Source organism: Drosophila tropicalis, unplaced genomic scaffold, assembly GCF_018151085.1.
Source record: "Drosophila tropicalis isolate 14030-0801.00 unplaced genomic scaffold, ASM1815108v1 contig_845, whole genome shotgun sequence".
NCBI classification, from domain to species: Eukaryota; Metazoa; Arthropoda; class Insecta; order Diptera; family Drosophilidae; genus Drosophila; species Drosophila tropicalis.
The window spans coordinates 3282058-3301151 of record NW_027173338.1 but is presented as its reverse complement, the minus strand read 5'-3'; the positions used below and the strand labels follow the sequence as shown (position 1 = coordinate 3301151).

Here is a 19094-nt window from a genome sequence, read left to right as displayed (position 1 = left end):
TTTCTTACGACCGTCATTCTATATGCCCAACAAACTGTCACATTTAAAACTTTTATATATAGCACTCATAAAGTTTTCCAAAAAAGGAAAAACTCAAACTTTGGCAAACTTTCATGTAAGAACGAGTAACATTTAAATGTGTAAAACATATACTTCGTAAAAGAGTTTGATTTGCGGGTTGGGAAACTATGTTAACACTATGTCTCAATCATCGAGAAAGTTGCAGCCAACTTCAAATAGGGCAAAAGCAAATTAAAACTCTTTGATCGATTTGAAAACCATTTCAAGTGAATGATTTTTCATACACAAAGTTTAGAATATTGACATTTTGGGAAAGAACAAATAGAAGATTGATTAAGACCATTGGGTTTGGAAATTCATCAATAATCTTCAAGATAGATTTTTTGAGACTCATTGATATTGAGGAGAGAACAATGAGAAACTTTCTTACAAAGGGCTTTATATGTTATATCTGATTTGATCTGAAGAACTGACAAACTTTATTTCATTAAAACCTTTCTACTGAAGTTAATATGAACAGACGGGCATATAGACATGGCTATATCGACTCGCCTCCTCACGCTGATCAAGAATATATATACTTGTTTGTGGGTCTCCTACACTGCATTAAAAAAGGATATAAAAATCAACTTTCCTCAACATTATCTAATTAATTTGACAACATTTTTCCATTGCATCTTAGCCGCAACGTTTCAAACATATATGTAGTTATCTGTGATTGAAAATTTATGACAATTTTTGGGATATATTTTAAACATAGCAAATGCGTAGATGGATCTCCTGTAAACAAGTTCTTTAGTAAATAATGGATCCTTTGGAACTAAAAAATATGTTCTATATAGTTTGCTAAACCTTCTGGTCCTATCCTATAAGCCACTACTCGCCTCCCTTCATCTCAGTCACTCTCAAATCTATCAAAGTCTGTTGAGGGGTCCACGATTCCATAAATATAAATTTAAATTTGAATAGTTTTAAATCTAACTCTTCCTCTTTTACTCTCTCTTTGGGTTTTACAATTATTATGATTGCTTTTTAGATACATTGTGCTTTATTACGATTAAGTCTTTGAAATTGGCACCACCCAACTTGATAAAGCCAAAGCCTTGAAATTGTAAACTGACTTCTCAATTAGTTATAGTTTAACTCTAGTTCTTGATAGAGAGGCTGGAAAGGATAGCAATCAGTAGGAGGAAAGGTGTGAAAAAACACATCGAACAGTTTAATTGAAAACTCATCTCAATCTCAACCACACAACACTGGCATCTGTTGTGGCCCAGTGGAGGACAAGAAGGGGATTGCAGTCTTGGATTGGGATTTGGAAGTTGGCAAGGGAGTTGAAGTCGTTAACTATGATTTGCAAGCCGTGCATGAGGTCTCAGCCTTGTTATGTGATGCTCCCGCTGCTGACTGAGATGCTTCTCCTGCTGAGGTTATAATGATAATTTCGCATGACGCGCGCTTCACTCCATCACTCCATGGCTCTCTCTCTCTCTCTCTGGGACTCTTAGATTCTCTGGTTGTTGTAAAATTTTATCGCCAAAACATGACGGGCAAATCAATTTTTATTATTTTATCGTTTCGCAGCTTAAAAATCGCCGACACCGACGACTAGTCAGAGGCGAGAATTACACGAATCTTGTCGAATGCCGCGAATCTATCCCATAACTAAGCTCACTGACAAGGCAATCAGGTAACGTCATCATCGCCATCAACATTATCATCATCATTATCATATTATTTTTTTTATCATTATAAGCAGCAACAGCAGCAGCTTCATCCTGCGACCTCATCATAAGGCACGTCAGAACAATAGAACTGAAAATCAAAACCAAAACCCAAAGCTCAACCTCAACAATGCGCAAAATCATTATCAGTAATTATGCATTGTTCGCAATCGGGACAATGCACAACTAGGAATGGGATGTGGGGAGAACGATGGATGGATGAGGATAGGACTCAACCTTGTCTACAGACTTGTGTCTGTTTGCTCATTTTCATTTCTTTTTTTTGATTGATTTCAATGATTGGCATTGGCCTTGAGATGCCCCTGTTCGTCTATTAATAGGATATGCCATACCAAACCCACACACACACCCACACACACACACATACACACACACACACACCCACACACAAACCATAAAACACCTGAGCTCTGGGCTCTTGCCTTGAAATATCTAAATAGATCTAAATAGATTTTCTACAATTAAATGACTGCTAATGCGATTTTCAGATGCTCCAAAGACTGGCTCCTTAACCAACAATTACCAAATTAACTGATAACGTCAACTCAAGGAGATGAAGCCAAGGACAGAAAGAGAGAGAGAAAGAGAGATAGAGCAGCCTCATAAATCACTCAGCCGTTGGGCTCGGTTTCGTTAGTGGTTTCTGTGTATTTGCCATGCAAACTGCAATTGGTTTTGGTGGCTAAGAATAAACTACCTAATCTAGACAATGAAAGGATCCATGCATGGGGAGTTTTCGCATGGGTTGGCAAAAAAATTGCCACAAACTTAATTATTTAATAACATTGTCATTTTATTCTAAAAAACAAACCAAGGAAGTTATGATGGACTTTCTTTACCTTCTCCTTGAGCGAAAGAGACTCGAGCAATAGCTTTCAGAGAATTTTATCTGTATCTTAAAGACTTATTTCCTTATTCATCAGTCTTTAAGATATCAACTAAAACCCAAAATGTTCACATATTTATGTTATACTTTGTTTTGTCAGTCTGTTCCTTTACAACTAATATCCTTGCAGAATCGGACTCGAAACCTGACTAATCGTTTTCATAATGGCTTTACGTGTAAGAAATGGACAATTTTAAGTTCCCACTAACTTACAAAGAAACTCTCGGCCTGCAAAAATAGGCAAAAGCTTGACCAAAATCTTCTTTAACCAATTTACCACCTCCTTGCGCATCTTGTCTACAATTTTTCGGAGTTGTTTGGTCATAAATTAAACTGCATTTGGCTGCATTTTTGTGGTCATTAGGCACAACTGCAGTTTGTCTGGTTTTTGGGGCCTTGTATCTAAGGCTTGCCTCCTACATACATACATTTTACCAGTTTTCAGTTTTTAGTTTTCTGTTCTCAGTTCTAGTTCCAGTTTAAGTTCCTCTACGTTCAAGCTGAAGACAAATGCCTGGCAAGTTTTAATGAAGTCTTGCATAAAGTTCTATATGACTGGAGAAGACAGCGACGACAACGATGAGGACGAGGACGAGGAGGACGACTTCATGCGGAAATGGCATTATGAGTTATGTGTCTGTTGGCTCTGACTCTGTGGAGGATGGCTTAATTCTGGTCTCTCACTCTCTTTTTTTTCTCTTACTGTGACTGCCTTGCGCCTTAGACTGTGCTATACTTCAATTAACATAATTAATGTGCGCGTCTGTCTTTTCTTGTCTGGTTTGAATGGAGTTTACTCCGCCGCCGTCGCCTTCTCTTTGTGGCAGTCAACATATTGAACGTGGGCTTTTCAGTTTCGGGTTTATTTTTTCGCTTTTCTACAACTCAATTTGAAATGCTTACACCTTTGCCACTTAATGGTCAATTAACTGAAAAACTGCGTCCAAAGCAAAAACAAAGTATAATACAGCAACCTTCTAGATATGGCAATATTTTAGTTGTTTGCCATTGTCTCTCGTTTGGATCATTAAAAATTCTCAAGTCTAATGGCTCGGGTGTAATGGAGTATGCATAGAACCATCTCACAATTTACTCGGCTTACACTTAATTTTTACACTCACAAAAGTTTATATTACATACTAAATTTAAGCGCAATTTAGCAGACTCCATTTCAAGGTCATTCAGCCAAAATGGACTTTATTTGACGGCTCTTAAAATGACATTTAATAATTTACACAACTCTCAAGTAACACCATTGTCATCTAATGATCTTTATTTATATTGTACTTTAATGAATACTCCTGTGGGAAAATCCACGATAGGTAAATACATTAATATGACTTATGACTTAATTAAAGAATCTGATTAGAGGAACAAAAATGTATTTATAATTTAAATTTAACAGCAGTTAAATCCCATCCATGAAATCAAAGAACATTCGGCAGAAATATTTCATTTTGTGCAAACAAAGTACAATTGTTTCAAAAAGACCGCGTTATTTTCTAATCAGGTGGTAATTATTGGATAATAAGTAATTATCGGTGTAGAACTTTGCTAAGCTTTCGACTAGCTAAGCAACACGCCGATAAATTATCGATTGGCAGAGCAAATCGAGGATTAAGTAATCGACTACCGATTATGGAATGAGTACCATTGAATTTATAATTCTAAAATTATTTTGATGTTTTTGATTTATGATCTTAAATTAATTTTCTTTATTCATCGTGTCACAAAAGGAAAGTATTTGGAATACCATATAAATCAAATCTCATTTTGTTTTTTCGCTTTATTTTCAGTAATATTTATGATGATGAAAAAGGACAATCTACATTATATATATATTTATATTTTATATTTTTTTCCTAAAATAAGTTAAGCTTAATTGTACATAAAAACAAACAAACTATACTGTACTATAATTTGTACCAATTAATGTATTAACACTCACACATAATTATTAAAATATCACAATTTCGTTCATATTGTGTTTTTAACAATGTTCAAAAATATTTCAGAATCAAACCACATAGGGAATGCCCACTGTTCCAAGATTAAATTCGCTTTCGCCGTTAAAATCGAGTGTTGCTATCGAATTTTTTAAGGCGAAGTATCTCAATTTTTTAAGGCGAAATTTCAATTTTTAAGGCGAAGTTATCAATTTTTTAAGGCGAAAGTTCAATTTTTTAAAGCGATTTGAGGGCTTGCGGCGAATTTTGCACATATGTTTTATAGTCTGAAAAAAGTAAACATTATTATTGTCTAAAATTCGGAAAAGTGAATTACACGCTCGCTAACTGAAATTTCGAAAAAAGCTTAATAAATTTTGTGAAAATTACTGAAAGCCAAATTTCAAATTTGATTAATAAACAAAGTTTTAGTGCTTGACAAAATTTCTCATCCACAAATAAGAATGATATGCAATGCGTATATTGGATAATAAGTGGTTAAAATATAACCTATGCGCCGGACGCAATTTCAATCCATGCATATGTAGATAAGTGTAATCAGTGAAATTAATTGCATAACTTTCGATTGCCAAAAACCCGACACAAAATTAAATAAATTACAAACAAAATCCAAGTGCAACAAAATTGCCAAAGTTTTACATTCACAACGAATTTCGAGAGGGAAAAATAGTGAGAAAAAAAAACGCGGAAGCACTGAAAAAATTCTTTCAAATTGAGCAGCGCTCGCTGGGCGCTTGCCCCCCGCAACCGCACAGTTATTTTGTGTGGACATCCCGCCAACCCTTTCTCCCCGCTGACTCGTACACACGCCTACGCGACGTGCCTTAAAGGAGAAGAAGACGAAAATTTGTCCGCGTTCTTGTTGTTATTATTTTTGTTTTGCTGTGCGCGTTAATTACTTGAATTCTTCATTGCTGCTGCTGTTGTTGTTGTTGTAATCACAACAAATAATGTCCCAAAGTACAACAGACACTTTCATCCACTTGATAGCCGGCGGGTGAGTTGAACATTTCCTTTTGTTTTTGTTTTCTCAATTAATTTCTAAATTCAAATTGGATTAGGGGTCTCTATCTCTGAATGTGTGTGTGTGTGTGTGTGCTTGTAAGACTGTGTGTACGTGTGTGTGAGTTCTCTGCGTCTTATCGCAGGTCAGCAGAGCGTCAAAGTGAAATAAAACCGGTTTTTTTTCTTAGCTAGTAATTTGTAGCACTTCTCCTAATACCAAAATAAGTCGCAATTGCCAGAAACTAAACAAAATAATAAAATTTAATTAAGTTTAGAGCTAAAAAACCAAATGGCCAACATCTTGGTTACTAAGTGTGAATGATTAACTAATTTGGAACTAATAAATGTTAATTTAAATTTTGGCCTCAGGTTTCAGGGCAATGGCTTTGGTGAAATAGATTCCAATACTGATTTGCACTGCGAACACTTTAACCACCCACCCCATTAAGGGGATTTAGAAAATATTTTCGAAGTGGGTCCGATTAGAAAATTAAGGTTTCCGGCTTCAGTAGATTTAAAGAAAAGCATTTTGCCAGTTTGAGAATTTATGAAAATTTCACGATCTCGTCAAGAATCATTCATTTTGGCGTTAGGACAAATGGAAAAGTCCAAAATGATTAAAAAAAGGCGTCCGGATCCCCCATAGTCGCATCCTGTATCCGTCCATGATCCTAATTGGAAATTCTTGAATATATCTCAATGACTAAAAATACTGAAAATAATCGAGGATCGACATCCTTACAACTTCTTAAAAAAAGGCCTCATTACCCCATAGTGTTTCGAAAGTCAAATATAAACTAAAATACGATATAAACAGAAAGACTTTTATACTAAAAACTAAAATCTGGTCTCTTTAATACTCGATTTTTAAAAGTGAATTTTGATGTTTGTGCTAAAAATTATTTGATCTTATTCCTAAGCTTATAATATAAACATTTCAAGGTCGTATCAGACCTTCTGTTGCTAAAACTAGTTGAGAATTATAAATTAGATTATTATTATTATTTGAGTTCTCCCTTTACCGACAAATACAAGCTGTTTTAGTTTCATAAAAATGTAATTTCTATACTCATCCACATAGGATTATAAGATGAAAAGGATAATTTCGCAAGGTCAAACCTTACTACGACTTGGTCAATGGTTAACCAAAGCTTTTGCACTTGAATGCAATCAGCTGTCCTCAAAGAAGGAAGCACTTAAAATGTTAAACTAAAACAAAGATAATCTATGGTATATCTTATCTTTAAATTTGTATTGTTTGTTGTTATTTAAATGCTTTAGTGGTCCAATGTCAATAGAGGGTCGTGGCAAATATGGTTGAATAAATGTTTATTATGAAAGAAAATTTCATTATTAAACGCAACTAACAAGCCCCTCAAAATTTTGTGTGTAATATTTACATAATTCAGTATTCCAAAACACAAACTGGTTGAAAAGAGAGGGGCTCGATCTTTCGATACTTCCATGTAAAAATATATGTAAACAATTGCTTCCTACTACAAAAATCAGAATCAGAAATCGGCTGTGTGAGTTTTTTCAACTCGTTGAGCAAGTTATTAATCTGCTTGATATGCCCCATCATTGAGGGGGTAGGGCAAAACAAACTCAAAAAACAAAAATAAAACTCATATGCTTGAGGGAGGCTAAAAATAGAATAAATAATAAAATTGTGGTGACTTTTTTTTTATTGTTGGTGCAATCAAATTGGGCATTGACTGTGTCTGTGTGTGTGTGAGGGGGCACAAATGAATTACTTGAATAATGGAAGCAACATGCAATGGAAAAGCATTGAACCAAGCAGCCAATAGGGGAAATGAAAATGTTTTTTTTTTTTCCTTCATAGGCCCGTTTTGAGATCTTTTTGTATAAATAAAAGACTAACAAGAAACAAGGGTAAAATATAAATCATACGTTTCTTTGGCTAAAAATATTATCATTATTTAATAACAAAACTACTAGAAAGCAAAGAAGTTTTCGTTTCGACTTAGTGTCATAAAATCGACATCCTTATAAAATATATTATAGTGTAATATAAATGTTAAATTATAACATGTGACAATAATATTTTAAGCGAATGAATTTAATTTTTAAAAACCAAATTTGTTTTAATTGGCATATTAATGTATGAATATCCTCCTTAGTACGCTATTTAATTATAATGGCCTTGTAGGCCTCGCTATATGGATCTGTATTTACAACTGCAGAAATTTCACCCCAACAAATTTTTTTTTTGGCTTCATATAAATTTCGGTGTATTTGTTTTTGTTTCCTTTTTTTTGGTGATATATTACTCAACGAAATTTTTGGTGTGTGTTTTAGCGAATGTGAGCGATTTGGTGTTTGACGTTTATCTTGAATTGTTTCTATACACATACATATGTATGTATTTTTGTGAGCTTCTGTGTTCCCTTGCCAGCCCATATTCTCTGATCTCGTACCGCCATTTAGGAAACACGTGAAGAGAGCGTGTTACCCCCAAAACGTAAAAAAATTCGTTTGTTGTTCCCAATGTTGCCGTCGGTTCTTTGGCGCCACTGCCAACTTTTGTGAACACACACTGACCGAAAAAAAGTGTGAAAGTATGTGCAATTTGCAATAGAGTGAGATCAGGGAATCCTTCTTCACCTTTTTTATTCTCAAGGAATGAAATTTTACTCGAAAATGAATGAAATGAATGAAATTATATTAAACAATTTCATCACAGAACGTAAAGTTGACTGAGCCGATGGTTGAATACTCTTGCAGAATCTTTGCGTGGTCTTTGTTTGCTTTTTATTGGATTTTGGGTAAAAATTTAATGAAATTTATGGATTAATTTGAGTTAAAGTGAACCACTTTACAAATGTTTATAAAATTGACAAGTTCTTATCTTCCTCTTAATTATATTCCTTCTTGCTAAAGGACTTTTAGTGGGAACTGTTATCAATCTTTTCACTTCTCTACTTGTAATTTGAGGGGTGATACAAAAACGATTTTAAGTCTTTGAAGCATTTATATTAGCTATCAAAAGATTTTCTAGAATTTCACATAGTTTTACCGCCTCTTTCATTTATTATTTGTATGTATAATTTATCTGCAAACTAGAGAACAAAAGCAAACATTTAGAATGCAAAAAGAAATGAACGGCAAAATTATTTGCCGGCCGGCCGGCATTCAGAGTTTATTTATCAACTATGGAATAAGGCCCGCAATTATAGTAAGACTTCACACACACACACACACAGATAGACAATGAATATATGCTTGCATGTAAACATAATAAATACTTATCGGTAGTGATAGTGGAACGATAGGTTGGAGGAGAAGACACTCAGTTCACGTTGCAACTTGAGCTCTCTTAATACCTCCTAAAACCCCAAACAGCGAACTAGTTTATATGGGGTATCTCATGTTTACTATCTACACAAAAACAACCTTGTCTACACACACACACAAACACACCCACTGTTGCATTGTTTTGTGCTATAAATAAACTAGAAAAGAAAAAAATACAAAACAAAACAACCTGACATGCATCCAACAAACAGTTTAAGAAAAATAGAGACAAAATAAAACGCAAATTTAGCTTTATCTTTAGATACCTTTCACGCATCAACTAAATGTGTGTATGAGGTTCAATAAAATTCATGGAAAATGTACGGGAAAAAGAAAAAATAGATATTTACATATCGTTTATGTCAAAATGTTCCAATATGTCTTTGGGATTGAGCTGATATTAACAAAAATATCGAACTATATTGTTAGAAATCGATTGCTTGCACATTAAGTATACGCTCTGTATGTTAAACTTATTTTATTTAAGTAGAAAACTTTTATCATTAACTTTCAAAAGGTATTTTATGGCCGACTTTCTTCTCTATGTTACCTTAAATAATTTTTGTCATCAAAACAATTAGAAAAAATTGTGAAATTCGGCTAGACACACATTTTGAGATAGTTTCAGATTTTGGCTTCGACGCAAATTGTTGAGACAAAACAAGAAAATAAAAAAAAAGCTTTTGCTTTTATATTTGCAAAAAAAAACAATAAAACTAAAATCTTACTAATGCAATTGAGCGGTGGGGACAACGGACGGGAGTAACTTGGCAATTGATTTGTTGTTGTTTTCATATTCAATTCGCTGCAATCTAAAGAGGAGGGGCAAACAAACTTTTTGTGGCACACTGACTCGGTTGAAGGCAAAGCAATGTGTGCTTTTACAACATTTTCAAAAGACGGCTAAAAAGGTTACAGACCATCTGGCTAAGATACTTTTTTATCTCTTGGGAGAGAAAATGAGCTGGAACATATTTAGTCATTCGGATATTTCTTTAGTATTGAAAATAAGCGACATGACATGTTTTTCGGCACGTAGGCAAATGGTTTTTATTTTGGTTTTTTTATTTTGATATTCAAGAGGCCAATATTTTAAGCAAAATCGATCATATATAAAAACACTTTTTGAGTGTTTCTTTCTCTATTTTTTCTAATTCTGGCTTACATAGCTGTATAGTATTATAGTTTACAAAACCCACTTATGTTATTAAGTTATGTATATAATTTGAAAAGATAAGGAATTATATAGGGATCATATTATTTTTATCTATTCAAAAAACGAGGCCATCCCGTTAACAATTCTATTTTCTTGATCACAACAAATTATGTCAAGGGCATTAAATATTTCTTTTATTTTTCCCTGTTCTTGATCTAGACACTAATTTCTTTTCCTTGGTTTTATCATACTAAAATATCTAAATATGTATCTATAAAATATATACATAAAATCGTATAAACAAATTTTGAATCACTCAGAATACAAAACAAACAAAAAAAACGATTTTTATTTACACAAAGATATATAAATACTTATAGAAGGTCTCGTGCCAAGTTCATTGAATAAATAACAACAATTTTATTGAAATTATTTTAGTGCAAAAAAAAAAACAGGCAACAGGCAAAACTTTCTATCAATTTATACAAATTCTACATAATTCTCTCTTTCTCTTTTATCTCGTTAGGTGTTGACCCATTAAGAAACATTGACAAAATTTTCCATCAAATTCGTAATCTAATAACAAAAAAAAATATATATATATAAATATTCGCACTGATAAGAGAAAACACACACAAAAAAACTGTCTAGAAATACATTTTGTATGTTGTAGAAATTTATATTCTTGATAAGGAGAAGACGCCACCAAGACGGTTTTTTATCAAATGGCGCATTTTAAATTCCCACCACCAGCTCCTCCACCTGGGGGGTTAGTGCAAAAGTCACTCATGCAAAGCATGACGCAGCGCAGCACCGTCAATACCACCAATACCCACCCGCCAGCACCACCTGTGAGGATTTCGTCTGGTTCGCCAAAATTTCCACTCTTATCTCCGGCGCGTGTTGTGTGAACGGAGCGTTTCGTTCAACAGATGTTCGGCTGTTGGGGGAGAAGTCAAAAAACAGCTAAATCGCGCTCATTAACCGGTTGCAAATGTGTAAATTTTGTTTGTACACACACAAAACGCCTTGAGTCAAGAGACACATGCGTATGTACATATAGAGAAAGGCCATTGATACAGAAATGAAAATGCAATCAATGAGACGATACCCAAAAATATTTCGTAAATAAAAAAAGAAAACATTCACACATATTTTTGTCGACCTTTATTGTGAAAGGGTATATTAGGCGTACTCTAAGTTGGTGGTAGGAGCTCCACTTTCCTAGAAATAACCAGAGGGCCGGGGCTAACTTCGACCGCGTCAAAGTTTGTATACCCTTGCAACTTTTTTGGTAACTCTATCCTTACCTATTAGCCATCAATGTGGAAGAACGTTTTATCTAAAAAGGCTTAAGCTTGAGAAAGAAAGGCCTACAATCATAGGAAATAACGAAGATATTGATCAAAGTCACTGTTTTCGACCAATCGTTACTATGGGAGCTATATGATATAGTCACCTGATCTTGATCAAATTTGGCATAGTCGCTTATAGGCGTAGTAAACTCTCTAATATTAAGTTTCACGACAATAACTCAGAAAATAACGAAGGTATTGACAAAGTCACTGTTCGTGACTTGGCCGTTTGTATGGGAGCAATATTATATAGTCACCCGATCTTGATCAAATTTGGCATAGTCGCTTATAGGCGTAGTAAACTCTCTAATATTAAGTTTCACGATAATAGCATAGAAAATAACGAAGTTATTGAGAAAAGTCACTGTTCGTGACTTTGGGGTTTGTATGGGAGCTATATGATATAGTGGTCCGATCCGGCTGAATCCGAGATATACAACGCCTGCAGTATATACAAGCCTACGTGCAAAATTTCAGCTCTGTAGCTCTTACGGTCTAGGAGGAGTTTGCGTTGATCCAGACGGACGGACGGACGGACATGGCTAGTTGAACTCGTCTCGTCGTGCTGATCAAGAATATATATACTTTGTATGGTCGGAGATGCTTCGTTCTATGCGTTGCACACTTCTGACCAAAATTAATATACCCTTTTTGCAAGGGTATAAAAAGACGCAATGTTTAAACAGGTGATAAAAAAAACATCCTGGATAACGATTTCAGAGTAGACCACTAGTTTACATCACGAATTTTAATTCTCGGAAAACTGTTTTCCTTTTTCTAATGAAATTGTCATAAATAAGCTCGTCATCAGATTTCACTCCTGTTTGAGTCAAGAGATAGAGATATGTATGTATATATTTAGATCCGGAGACTCATCAAGGTGATAGCTGCTAAAACAATCTTCCAAACTCTGGGTGGGTTGAGATCTAGCTTAACAATGTCAGTTGAAAAACAAAACTTATTGAAGAAAATGTTGCATTCTTTCCGCTTTGTATCTCAACTGACGTTCATATATTTGCCAAATAGATAATGACTTTGAAAACTTTAACCTGTAGAATTACAAATGAAAGTTCGATTCGCTAAAAACCCAAACAATTGAAAGCAAAATTCATCAGTTTGATGTTCAGCTGGTTTGTGCCAAACCAAACTAATACATAAAATGTTCTAAAAGTTGTTCAGAAGAATATGTAATGTAAAAGACTGTATCGATTAGACATTTGTAAGTTCTGTCAATGAACTCTTGTATTTGTTGTTGTTATCTTTCTTATCTATCCAATTCAATAGAATACCCTTTACAATTATTTTGACGAAATCTTTTAATCCTATCAGTTTTCAAATTGAAAACATTTATGTATTTGCAAACAATATAAAGTAGAATCTTTAACTTAAATTAATTATAATCATTATACTTTATTCACCTATAGTGACCATCCCAAGAGAGAAATTTACCCTTTGCTACAAAAAGTTTTGGCATATTTAATTTATGAAATTTGAGATATGATTGATTGCTGGTTGATTAATTATTTGCATTTCCCCATTTGTTCTGTTTGTTTTGTTGCTTTGTATCAAGTGAATAATGAACAATGAACCGTGAAAGCAATTCTTTAAATAGCCAATTTTACCTACCTATATGTATATACATATATACTATATAGGTATATGCGCGAGTTGAGCTCTCATTATCATTGTTCGCACTGACTTTGATTTACAATTGTCTGTTGTTTGTTCATCTGTCTGGCAAATTGCATTAACTCTTGGATTGTGGTATTAATTTCCTACTGTGATATTTCAGGCTTGCATGTTAATATAGAAATTAAATAGCCGCAATTCTTGTTAATAGATTGAAACAATTTTTTTTTTTTCATTTTTGAATCACTCGTGCCATATCAAATGACCTACACAAAACAAAACAAAATTGCGCCGAATCATTTCCCCTGACAAAGTTAACAAAACGAACAAACAAATAATGATCTATCTGTTTAGAGCATATGGTCTCGGTATTTCGTGGCGTGTTCTTACCGGTTTAACAGTTTATATATTATGTCATTTATTTGTATACCAGATTCAACTGAGAATCTCAGCGCATACAATAATATATGGTAAATTGTATATGGGGCTACTGTTTATTGATAACGTTGGATTTGAAATCAGCGCCAAATGGCAATTCATTGCTAGGCTAGCCTCCAGGTTATCGTCTGACGGGTCAATCTGTAGTCAGTTGAAACCGGTTTAACATTGCCCCAGAGTGCAATCAGACAAAGATTTTGTAAAATTATTATACATATTTGCATACTATATAGATTGTAGATGACAGAGAAATGAGCTGGTGTGTGCTGCGGTAGGGCGTCACGGGAAACTGATTGGGCGACTCTCGTGTCGTTCACCAAAATGTAAATCAATTTCTTTTTCATCGATCAAACTTTGTTGTTAATAGGGGAAACAACTTTTTTGTGTTTATTGTTTGTTGGTTCCAAGAGTGAAATGGCATATTAATGTCGTCAAAATGTATGAAGGAAACTTCTATATTCTTATCAGCCTATCCATGCGTCTATATGATCATATAAATTTAAGAGCAAGAACCACCAAATTGTTGATTTGAGATCGAATTGTGTTTATGTAATTTATATTTCTTCCAAATGTTTTTGAAAACTTTTTTTCCCGAAAAATATACAAGGCAAAGCCACCAAGTTTGTTGTTTAACTTCCTTGTAATTCTTTGGCACCTTAACCTTCCGTCCCTTCAATTTCAAAACAAATAACCGAATTTCTTTCTCAATATATAAAATATTCCGATCAAATTTGTTACACTAATATATACTATGAATATCAATCAACATCCTAAATTTCTTTAAAATTAGTCTAAAAATAGGCAAGTTACGCATTGAAACATCTTTTAAAGGTAAGCCAAAAGGCAGAATTGGCCGTTAGCGGCGCCAAAGTGCTAAAGTGTTTATAAAAGTGAGCGAGATGGAAGGCAATTCACTAGATCCTAAAAGCGAAACGGCAATTAAAAAAGTCGATGCATGGTATACCAAAGTCGATGCTACAACTTACTTGGTTTATTTATTCTGTTGCCAACTCCCAGAATTTACAAGTCTCTCATTTATAGATCACGAGTTTGGCTGTTATAATAGATAAGACCTTTTTAATGTTTGTACTTTTATCACAAGTTTATTAATTATTAGCAAACAATTAAATAAATTACAAGAAAACCTTGGAGAAGAAAATAAATAACTAGCCATTGAAGGCATTTCTGTTCCTAAGCAAAGGTCATGATTAATCAATTCTAGAAAATTCCTTACCCTTTAATTAGCATTCTCCCCATAATTTCACCATTCAATGATGACCTTGAATGTTGGCTAACCTTGAGATATCAATTGGAACAAACAATTTGGGGTGAGAGTACGGAACAATGCAATTTTCATTTGTAATGAATGTGTGCGGCCAATAGAAAATAAGTGGATGAGACACAATCAATTCAAATGGAAACAATAAATATCATCTAGCAAAATTGTATTACGCAAATCAAAAATTGAAAACATTTAAGTAGCAAAGGAAAAAACATATATTTATGCCAAATGGGATTTATTTTTAAGAGTGTTCGAATGGGAGGGGTGAGAGGGGCGCATAGAGTCGAGACCATGTGTGTTTTATGTCAAATTGCTCAAACTACTTGTATATTTTTAGACTTTTGTGTGGATGAGAGACAATTTGCATTTTTGTTTTTTCCTTTTTCATTTTGTTTTACATTTATTTATTGTTTATTCGCTCTCTTTTTCTGGCAGATCCGCTGGCACAGTTGGAGCTGTGGTAACATGTCCCTTAGAAGTGGTAAAAACTCGTCTACAAAGCTCAACGGCATTTCTAACGCCCACGACACGCCTCAATGAGTCCACAAGTGGACCGGCGAATATTGGTCCAACATCCGAGCTATTACGACCAGAACAACGACGTAAGCTAAGCACAACGATATTACGTAACAGATCACAGCCACAGGTGATTGGGGGTGTCCGTAGGGTAGTACCAAATTTCTTATTTACTTACTATACATACATATAAACTTATATCCACTCATCCATCAATATATCTTTCATTTGCATTGCATAAAAAATAAAATCAATTGCATCAACATTTTTAACAACAAATTTTATTTCAACTTATGTAGTAGAAAGTGTTAACCAAGTTTCTTCTATTGCAGATTATGGCTATATCACATTGTGGCATCTCATCGACAACAAGCAAAAATATGAGCATTATGCAGTGTCTGCGGTAAGTTGTAATCTATTTTGAATGTAATTTAGCTGAAAACGAATTCTTAAAGGTTCTAACCAAAACACATTTGACTAAAATGTGGTAAATGGTTTCGGAAAATACCTTTCCACAAACTTGCATTCCGTTTTTAACTGCTTGGAGTACAATTACATATATGAAAATGCAACTACTCGTATTAAGAATACTATTTAGCAAAGATACTTGTAAGGTCTGAAACTTCTAAGAATTAATGGAATTAGACAGTATTTTCGAAGCCTAAGAAAATTGCACGACCATTTTCCTAATTACAATTCGTAAGATTCCACTTAATTGAGTTTCAACTAACTAGATTCTAATTATTCGTGTTTAAATTTGTGATATTTCATAAAATATTTGGTTATCGGGATCCAGTCATCTCCCAAAACATGCCGTATATAAGCATTCAGTCTAATCCCATTCGATCTCGAAATTAATCTTATTCATTACAATAGTAAAGAGTATACACTTTCTTTTTGAAATGTTCAAGTAACCGTGTGTTCAAGTATTTGTATTGGATCTTATCTCAATGGATTCCAAATTTTTTTCTTATTTACTATAGCATTCTGTTTGTAGGTTTCACAATACAGATCTTCAATCTTAATAGAATGTATAATAGTATATTTTCAACCTTTTAATGATTTCAGCCATATTGTCCAAAATGAAGGTCCCCGTGCTTTGTTTAAAGGTCTCGGTCCGAATCTCGTTGGAGTGGCACCTTCCCGTGCCATATACTTTTGCACATATTCACAAACCAAAACCACGCTCAACAGTCTGGGGTAAGTCTTGGCTCCATCGAATATTTGTACAAACTAATATATGTATGATCTTTATACTTTTTCTAGTTTTGTTGAACGCGATTCCCCATTGGTTCATATAATGAGTGCCGCGAGTGCTGGTTTTGTCTCATCCACCGTAACGAATCCCATTTGGTTTGTCAAGACACGCATGCAATTGGATTACAATTCTAAGGTCCAAATGACTGTTAGACAGTGCATTGAACGTGTCTATGCTCAGGGAGGAATAGCAGCTTTTTACAAAGGCATCACAGCCAGCTATTTTGGCATCTGTGAGACTATGGTGCACTTTGTCATCTATGAGTTTATCAAATCGAAATTGGTAAATCCCAAACAATGCTAATCTAAAATAACCGATATCTTATAAACAATTTACTTCGTTTTGCCTTTTTAGTTGGAACAACGAAATCAAAGACATACAGATACAAAGGGATCACGTGACTTTTTGGAATTCATGATGGCTGGCGCTGTTTCGAAGACAATTGCCTCCTGCATTGCCTATCCACATGAAGTGGCACGTACACGACTGCGGGAAGAGGGAAATAAATATAATTCATTTTGGCAAACTCTGCATACCGTGTGGAAAGAAGAGGGACGAGCTGGCTTATATAGGTAAACAAAACAAAATTTATTTAGTTAAGGTCTAGAATTTAATAAGTGTAATTCCCCCTTTGCATTCCAAGCAAAGTTCCCCTTTTATGTTAATCTTTGCTCGACAATCTAATTATTTATAATTAATGTTACTTGTTTAAGTAAATCCCATTCTAACTGATAGATTAGACAAGTAATTCCCCTAAGAAGTGATCTTAATAGTCTCCGTGTTAAAGACAAGAATAAACACTTTATAATGCCATTAAGAAGACTATATAAGCGATTAAATAGTGTCCTTTGAAAGACTTAGTCTTTACTCAATTAATAATAATCATCTTATAATGAAAGTGTATCAAAACTTCGGTACATGCCAAGTTGTCTTCAATGGCTTTTGTTTATTTCTATATTTAAATATTGAATTTTTCTTGATTTTATTTATAAATTCTATAGCCTAGACTGATAAATCTTCAATGCAGTAGTCTATAATAATATATATGTTTAATGACAAAGCGGATGCCTTAAGAACGTTGGTAAAATTCATTTCATCGAACGCTAATGAACCATCCACGAAATTGAAATCTATTTTTTAGACAATTTTTTTATTTTTTTATCTCGAATCTTTTCTACGTTGCAAATTTGATTTGTTTATCTTAATTTCATTATCACGCCAAATGAACATGAATTGCTAAATATTACCTAGTACACTCTAATCATTAGTTTTATTTGTTTATTTTTTCTCTTTTATCTAAATGTTGTTTCAACAATTTATTAATCCTGATAAATCTCTAAATATGTATTTTCTTTTCTTTGCAGAGGCTTGGCCACACAATTGGTTAGACAGATACCCAATACGGCAATTATGATGGCCACCTATGAAGCTGTAGTTTACGTTTTAACCCGACGATTTAATAACAAATCGAACGAGTTCTATGATTTTTAATGCCCCTGCACCATCTGAATGCAAGAGAAATCGAGAGATGAAGAGCGACAGGATAGGAATTTCCTAATTAGTTAACAATGAAAGATAGTGAACCCAATCTGTGCATATGTAGAAAGCGACTGCTGCAATTTAATTCTAATCATATATATATATACATATATCAGTTTTCTAGACGATTTAAACAATACCAACCAACGAGCGCAAATTTTTTGTTGCTTTTATTAAAAAAAACGACATGAATTAGCTTCTAAGGGGAAACGAACTCGACAGACTTGAGACGTTAAACGTTGGCCAAAAACAAATATTGAAAAAACGCGCAGAAATAGGCACGAATTATATTATTTATACATACATACATATATGAAAGTAGTAGAGAGGAATGAAGCAAACAACGACTTAAGTTTGAAGAATTCGCAACAAAAATGTTATCAAAATTTAAAAAAGGCTGCTAATTAGTTAAAGATACAATATATGTATATGTATATATATTATATATATGTATATGTATTTACTTATAAAATTGTGGTTGATATTTTGATATTTATGTAAATATGTAGATGGCAAAAAGCGTTCAGAATATGTTGTAAATAGTTACCTATATATACATACATATATATATTGTATATATATGAACAAAAAAGAAAAAAAAACACACGCTCCTTTAGATTTTAGTATTTAAGCACAAATGTAAAACAACTACAACAACAAAAATGTTAATTCAGCTTCAGGTGCACGGTCGCCATTTAAGAAAAAAAAAAAAAAAATGAATACACCAACAACAACAAAATACACCTACTTATTAAATGTATTAAATAACTACATAGATGTTTCTGTTAAGTTTCCACAAATGCGATATACGTTTTAGTTACTCTATTATCCGACATAAAACTATTATTATTATTATGATTATTATTATTGCTGTTTATTTAGTCCTTTAACTAGTTAGTTAGTATGTGCCACTTTTAATTTACATAAATCATATTTATTTGATAATAATTTTTGAGCAAAAAACGAAAGAAAACTACTGTGA

The 19094-nt window shown here is 33.6% G+C and overlaps 1 protein-coding gene across 2 annotated transcripts; it reads left to right on the top strand.

Moving 5' to 3' along the window:
• Positions 1–4894: 4894 nt before the first annotated feature.
• Rim2 (replication in mitochondria 2) lies at positions 4895–18976 on the top strand. Of its 2 annotated transcripts, none has more exons than XM_068294299.1 (7): positions 4895–5616; positions 15235–15445; positions 15648–15718; positions 16384–16515; positions 16582–16855; positions 16928–17145; positions 17938–18976. In XM_068294299.1, exons 1-7 carry the CDS (start codon positions 5570–5572, stop codon positions 18062–18064), a joined length of 1080 nt encoding a protein of 359 aa, XP_068150400.1. In that variant the 5' UTR covers positions 4895–5569; the 3' UTR covers positions 18065–18976. The 2 variants fall into 2 exon arrangements, with proteins under 2 accessions (XP_068150400.1, XP_068150399.1); XM_068294298.1 differs by having other exon boundaries at positions 15235–15466.
• The last annotated feature ends 118 nt before the right edge of the window (positions 18977–19094 follow it).

What these genes read in the sequence shown, in the direction of transcription:
- Rim2 (XM_068294298.1), top strand. Translation starts at nt 5,570, where the DNA reads ATGTCCCAAAGTACAACAGACACTTTCATCCACTTGATAGCCGGCGG. An exon ending in TGATTGGGGGTGTCCGTAGG is followed by an intron (nt 15,467 to 15,647) that starts GTAGTACCAAAT and finishes CTTCTATTGCAG; the next exon opens with ATTATGGCTATATCACATTG. An exon ending in AGCATTATGCAGTGTCTGCG is followed by an intron (nt 15,719 to 16,383) that starts GTAAGTTGTAAT and finishes TAATGATTTCAG; the next exon opens with CCATATTGTCCAAAATGAAG.